General features: G+C 26.2%; 1 protein-coding gene across 1 annotated transcript; it reads left to right on the plus strand.

Moving 5' to 3' along the window:
- Nucleotides 1-5,856: 5,856 nt before the first annotated feature.
- On the plus strand, nucleotides 5,857-6,993 carry LOC101253047 (ethylene-responsive transcription factor ERF014). Its single transcript, XM_010314475.4, has one exon. The coding sequence runs from the start codon at nucleotides 5,979-5,981 to the stop codon at nucleotides 6,636-6,638; it is 660 nt and encodes a 219-aa protein (XP_010312777.1). The 5' UTR covers nucleotides 5,857-5,978; the 3' UTR covers nucleotides 6,639-6,993.
- The last annotated feature ends 815 nt before the right edge of the window (nucleotides 6,994-7,808 follow it).

Consider the following 7,808-nt stretch of genomic DNA (forward strand, 5'->3'; position numbering starts at 1 on the left):
ATCATTTGTTTTTCCAAATGAAAGTAAGTATATATATATATATATATAAATAATTTATAGGCTTTAGTGAATCTTTAATAAGTAGGAACATACTTAGACTTTAATACTGAATTTCTTTTCATATAAACACCATATATATTCTCCAATCAAAAGAAAAAATTATAAATAAATTACTCTTATTCATAGAATAAAGGAAAAAATGATAAATATATGTCTGAATTATCGCAAATGGCATGTAAATATTTTCCGTCCTATTTTTGGGACATTAATGCCCTTGACGTCCAAAAACTAGAGCATATATATTTGTTATACTAATGGACATACACGTGTCATAATCTTATCCACCCATTCGACATTTATTGACGGATAAAATTGCACCATATGTCCATATTTAGTCTTCCGTTAGAGTGAAGGGTACATATACTCTAGTTTTTAGGCGGCAGAGACATCAATATCCTAAAAATATGATAAATCATACCATTTATAATAGTTTAAAACTATATTTATTCTTTTTTCCTAAAAATAAATGTTAAAAATCGAATTAGGAGAAAATTATAGTGTCAAAATACATTCAGAAATTATTAAAGCCATGCTTATATGTATTATTATTATTATTATTATTTTATCATATTGCATTCTTGTGCATGTCATGGATAGAAAAAATGATTAAGTTAAAATGACGCATACTTAAGAAGTGTTTGGACTTTAGGATTTTAGCCCATGAAACCGTTGCAATATTTTACGAGTACTTCTTGCGCCTTCGTTTATTTTTACTTAATCATTTACTATTATTTTGAAAATTTTAGAAAAATTCATAATCTTTATCGTTTAGATAAGCACTTTATGATGACCTGCTTATTGTGCATATCCAGGAGAGCAGAGGCGGACCTAGAGTCAGCTGTGGGGTTCATTCAAACTTTTTTCGGTAAAAAAATTCATCGTATATTTAAAATAGTTTTAAGAATTTTTATATTTATATATTGATTTTAAACCTCGTGAATATAAGATAGAGGTTGACTTAGTGGCTGAAGGGATCAAATCTCAAATCTTAAGCATTACTTTTTTTTTTCAAACTTCTTAATGAAAATTCTGGATCGATCACCGTAGGAGAGGGTCTACACTGGATTCACATGAATCCATGCTTTCCTCCCAAGATCATATATAATAGTGTTATATTTTTCAAAAATCATCTAAATATAAATGTATGAATCCACACTTGAAGTATATATCATATAATGGCATGCGATGATGATTGGTTACTGCACCTCTCTAAATGAGGTTAGAAATATATATAATTTTTTTTTATCTTGTTTTTTTTTTCTAAAATTGATTAACATCTCTCCGAGTAGTTTGGATAGATAAAAATAATTTTAAAATTTTCAGTAATAAAAATGTCAAATCGTTCAAAATTTATATCTTAATCTACTTTTTCGTAATCGTACACTCATTATCTTAAAATCCTAGATACATTTCTGTATCGTGCACATAGCCGGACATATTATGACATCTATCCACGTAACAAAGACTCTATTCCAACAATAACTCACAATTCATACAATAAAACGTAAATCGCACTAGACAAGTCCCACATCACGCGACTAGGTCATGAGGGTGAGAGAGAATATGTTATTATGTGGAGTGATATTGATAGATACAATAAATAAGAAAAAATAGAAACGCGTTTTAAAAAGGACAGAAAAGAAACAGCTGTTTTCCCTTACAACAAATAAAATCTATTATTATTATTATCATATACATCTTATATCTTTATTTACTGTTCTATTGCGCGTCTTTACATTTAATTTCCCCCTAATTCTTATTACTACCTTCTTGCTTGTTTCATAATTATTATTATTATTATTCATAGAATTAAAAAAAAAAAGTTAGTATGAGATAATTGCACCCATAACACCTTAATTTTTTAATAATTTGCTTGAAAAACTTATAACAAACCTCTCTTTATTATTTTAAGAAGGGTTACACTTACTCAGGTCAGTCTTAAAAAGAATAACACAATTTTTTAAAAATAATTTAGACACAATTCATTTTTAACATATATATGACTTATTTTTATATTATGAATTTTGAATATATATATTTTTTTTATTTTTTAAATTTTGTGTCAGTTCAAATTAGATGGTAGAAATTTTGTGTGTATGCTAATGCTAGTAGTAGCATATTAAATATTTATATATTCCTATGGCCAGCCCTTCTTCTCTTTGAGAGTACACTTTGTTGCTGCAGAATCCAGGAAGCTGCTAATGACAGAATCCTATGTTAATTTCTCTCTCTTTAGCACTTAATTATTTTTTCAACACATAGAATATTTAGATGCAAGATATGATGATGACGACCTTTCTTCATTAAGACATGTCATTTTTATAATAATAATAATAATAATAGTAATGTTCTTTCACAATTACATTTTTGCCCACTTCTTATTCATTTACTACTCTAATATTTCTTTTTAATTTGTTGAATTAGCAAAGTATAAACAAGGATCAGAATTTATAGTTTTTAAATGTCTAGGTAATATTCTAAAAATGTTGAGATATGCTTTCTAATTTCGTAATTAAGAATCTAATAACCTCTATATTGTTCAGACCTTTCACTTGTGAAATTTCGATCGGTATGTTTTTGTAATAAAAAAAAGGAGATGTTAATTTATCAAATAGTTAAGTTTAGGAAGAAATAGAGAATATTTTGAAGAATGAAAAGATTGTTGAAGAAATAGACAAACAGACTAAATATTGTTGATAAGTCATGAAGGTATCAAATCAGTTTGTAGTCAGCTTTAGTGTAATGCAATATTATCCTCATCATTTTGGTGATATCATTTTAACAAAATAATATAATAGTATTAATGTGATGAAATAATTAAAGAGAAAATTTCAGAAATCACAAACGTATATAATAGACATAACAGAGCTCTATAGTTATAGTTTTGATAATTGTATTTCATAATTATAGTATTGAATTGTTTAAGGTTGTTGTTTTATATCTGTACAAGTTCGTATATTTCGCTTGCGAATATACAGATAAGATAAATATATATAAATTATGTATTTGTATATTTAGAGATTTTTCAACACTCTGTTTGTATGCCAATATATAGGATAAACATATATAAAATTTTTAATTTATATAATCAGGAACCAAATTATACAAATTCTGAATTTATATAAATCGAGGGTATGACATGATTGGGCAAAATTGTAGCTACGAATTAGAATTTTTTTCTAAAACGATAGTTATAACATTTAATATGATTTGACTACTTGCTATTCTCCACATTTTTTCCATAATTATACTCATTTCGATTTAATTTATTTGGTTTATCTTGACTTAACACAATTTTTTTTTTAAAAAATCTTGAATTTTGTGTATTAATAAAAATTTTGTTTAAAAAGGAAATGATCATTCTATTGAAGTAAATAAAAAAAATAGATCAAATAAATTAAAATAAAAGAAATAATACTTATTTCCTTTTGTAAATTGTGTATTCGTACGATCTAAAAACAAACAACAATATACTCACAAATAAAATCTAAATATTAAAAATAAAATATATGCAAACCCTCAATAAAAAGAAAAGGTACACGACCGTCTTAAATAAATATAAATTAAAATGAAAAATAAAATAAAATCATACACATTAGATTAAGAATAAGAAAATAAACAACACTACTAAAAAGATATTACTTCCTCCGTTTGAAAAAAAAAACGATCTTCTTCTAATTTTAGTCTGTTTTAAAAAAGATAAGGTCTTTCTTTTTGTAATATTTTAATTTTAATATTTCACGTAACATGTTTAAAGTCACAAGATTAAAGTATATTTTATACATTTGACATAATTTTAATTTAAGACCACGAGATTCAAAAATCTTCTTTAATCTCTTAAACTCAGTGTAAAAAAATTAAACTAAATCATTATTTGTGAACAAAACGAGTATCTTCATACTACTTCTTCTTATTTTATTTTAATTTATAAGAAGTTTATAAAATAATTTTGTACAAATCAAAAATTACTTTGTTGAGATAACTTGTGGCTCAAGTCAAGTAATGCAGAAAAGATATCAGCGCGTATGTACTTACGTACTTTTTAGGATCCTTGCTGGTATCCAGACTGCCCCATTTTTCCTTTTACCTTATACTCTAGAAAATTAGTACCATAATATATTAACGTGTTATTTAATGGTATAATATATAAATATAATTTTTAATTTAATGTTAAGAAGTAATTATAATTTTTAATTTTGGATGTATAGAAGCTAGATAACACTTAAATTTGTATATAATTGAGCAAATAAATTTATTTGTTCTACGTGGCATCCTAGATGAGAATTTGGTGTCATACGTGACGTTTTATGTGTTATGCCATATAGGACAAGTCTGTCTATACTTGTTCAATTTTATACAAGTTTAAGTGTATACTTGTGCTACTCAAAATTAAAGAGCATAGTTGTCTATTTGAAGTTGGGTTCAGAGTCATATTCTGTATTATGCCTTATTTAATTTGATCTCGACTATTATTTGTGTTCTCTAATTATGAATGTTTGTAGATAGACATTTAAATTTGTATTAAATTGAAGAAAATGTATTCTGCTTGATAATTTGTATTAGGCAATGCATACTTATTTAATTTTAATTAAATTTAAAACTATATTTATATTGTATATTTCAAATTGAATAACATAAATATTAAATAAAATTAAATTAAATATATTTATATACCTCATGAAATCTATGAAACTTTTCTCTTCCTGGTTTAATTTGTTAGTATTTGACTGCAATTATTTTTTCCAAGCTGTCAAGAAGCTCTAAAAAGTCTTAAAAGGGTAAAATTTTATCATTTTAAGCATTAAATATTCTCTAGAAAGAAAAAAAAAAGGTATAAATGAGACAGGAGCACATGATAGTTTTGACATAGTCTTTATCGTTCGAAGGAAAAAAATATTTTGAATATTACATGTTACATACACATATAACGATTTGGTTTCTAAAATGCAAAAAAATAGTAGTCCAAGATTATTTTTACTCTCATCATTTCAATTCTATTTTTCATCTATTTAAAAAAAAATAATTCAAATTTAACAATTTTTTAATTTTAATTTTTCACCCAGTGAAACCACAACATGAATATAACAGAGCAAATAACAGAAATCACATATTTTTGACACAAAATTATCATTTGTCTTTTATAAGTTTCTAATTATAGAAATTCCTCAAATTGATACAAAAATATAAGCTTTGATACGATGCGTAAGATACATTAGATTTTATACATGATGCACTAATTTGATATATATTTTATATATAATCTAATATGATGCATAATTTATTGCACGAGATAAACTAATCCGATGCACGAGATACATTAATCTGATGTCCTAATACATTAATCTGATGCGCTAATACATTAATCTGATGCGCGAAAATGAGGAATTTTAAAAATTTGTAAAACTAATAGAGGATAATGGTAATAAAAAAAATTTAAAGGTGAGTTTTCTATCATTTTTCCAATATAATATGCATAATTAATCTTTTAACTTTTTACTTCCTTCTTAAATAAAATTATATCATATAAAATCAAGATGGAAGAATTTCTTTTTTTTTGTTAAGCTAAGGACAAAATTGTCATTTGGATGGATAGTAAAAGGACATTTATCCAAGTTCTACATTGGCTTTAAAGTACTGGAAAATGTCTGTCCTCCACTCTGATGTTTACATGTAGACATTATACTCTCTTCACTAAAATGATCTCCTCACTTCAATGCTCACCCCCCCCCCCCCCCATAAATCACCCTACCCCCACCCCCAACTCAAATTAGCCCATACCATCTATAAATAATCATCCCTTCCTCTAACTTCAACATCACTTCATCAATATCCATCTCTAAAACATAAACACACACAAAAAAAAGAAAGAAAAATAAGCAAACAGTACAACTAACACAATTTTTTTCAAGATTCAAGCAATGGTGAAGACAGAGCAAAAAAGTCTATCAATGTCAATATCATCAATAGCAACAAGCAATAACAATAACATGAAGACAAAGAAGAACAAGTACAAAGGAGTTAGAATGAGAAGCTGGGGATCATGGGTATCAGAAATAAGAGCACCCAATCAAAAAACAAGAATCTGGTTAGGTTCCTATTCTACCCCTGAAGCTGCAGCTAGAGCCTATGATGCTGCACTTTTATGCCTAAAAGGCCCCTCTGCTTCCTCAAATCTCAACTTCCCTTTCAACTCTACTTTCTATCATCACATTGATCATCACACTTGTACAACTCTCTCTCCTAAAGCCATTCAGAGAGTAGCCGCGGCTGCCGCGGCCACTCCTGAACAACAAAATGTAGGGTTAGTACTGTCAGATAATAATAACAGTACTAACCCTACTATTTCATCTCCACCACAATCTTCTACTTCTTCTTCTGAGGATATAAATGATGGTTGTTTATTATCAAATATCAATACATTTGATCAAGAGATGTCAATGATTGAACAATGGTACAACTTTGATTCACCAAAGTACAATGACATGTTACATGGTACAATTTTCTTTGATCCACCTTCAATGGAGGAGGTTTATTATGAAGAATCATCAGCAGATATACCTTTATGGAGTTTTTGCTAATCATCAACATCTCAATTCCAATTATTTAATTATTCTTTGAAACAAAAAAAAAGTTTTTTTTTATTTTTTATTTTTACATGTGATGTTGTCAAGTTAATTTTTTTTTCTTGAACAACATCACTTACATAAACTAATTTTATTTGCATTTATTACACTATTATTAGGGAGAAAAGAAAAATAGGGACAATACATACAGAGAGAGAAATCATATTTTCTGGACTCTCCCATGTGAGTTCCTAGAAAATTCTTGTTTAAAGATATATATATTCTTTTATAGAAGTGTGTCATATGCTGTATCATTTATTGTGTACTCAAAGTGCAATAAAAAAAATGATGGGAAAATATTTTATTTTAATTATATGGTTTGTTTTTTCATTAGACTTTGACTAACAATGGCATGATTCAATTGAATTTTACTTCATGATGGAATGATTTGAGACAATGTATTGAGCTACTTAATTATATTGCATAGTTTAAGTCATTATACTACCCAATTTTTTAAGAAAAGTTTTTCATTTTAAAAAAAAAATGTTTGGTGGTTATTTTGTAGATATGTTAAATGAATCTGTAAGAAAAATAATAGTCTTTTGCTTTGTTTCTATTTTATATGTCGTCCATTAAAAATATATGTTTCTTAATACTTGTCATGTTAAAAGAAAAATAAAAAAGAAATTGTTAGAAAATTTGTTCAGAATTTGATCAGAATGATATTTTATTTTTTAAAATATTTTATCTTTTTAAATTTAATATATTTTAATTAAGTATGAAAAAAAGATCAATTTATTTTAAAATAAAAAAATATTATTATTTTTTAAAATTTCTAACCAAATTTTCAGGCCATTTAACATTACCCTGTTTGTATTTTACCATTGAGAGTTATTAGCCTTGAAGTATGAATTTGACCAATATGAGATAATAAAATAATTAATTCATGTTCATTTATTAAAAACTCGACTTCAATAAAATACTAAATAAGAATACACTAATAAACTTACCTAGTTTTTTTAGAAGCCAGAATCCTAAAATGATGACTAACTAAATAGAAATGAATAGAGTAATATTTTCACACCGAAAAATTCGAGTACTTCTCAATATTTTAATGAAAAATTTATTTTCATCCTACGTTTTTTCAGTGAGTTGATTCAGTAGAAAAATTACGTTTCATAACAC

The sequence above is a fragment of the Solanum lycopersicum genome, chromosome 11, assembly GCF_036512215.1.
Source record: "Solanum lycopersicum chromosome 11, SLM_r2.1".
NCBI classification, from domain to species: domain Eukaryota; kingdom Viridiplantae; phylum Streptophyta; class Magnoliopsida; order Solanales; family Solanaceae; genus Solanum; species Solanum lycopersicum.

Coding starts and splice junctions, on each gene's coding strand:
- LOC101253047 (XM_010314475.4), top strand. CDS start 5,979: ATGGTGAAGACAGAGCAAAAAAGTCTATCAATGTCAATATCATCAATA.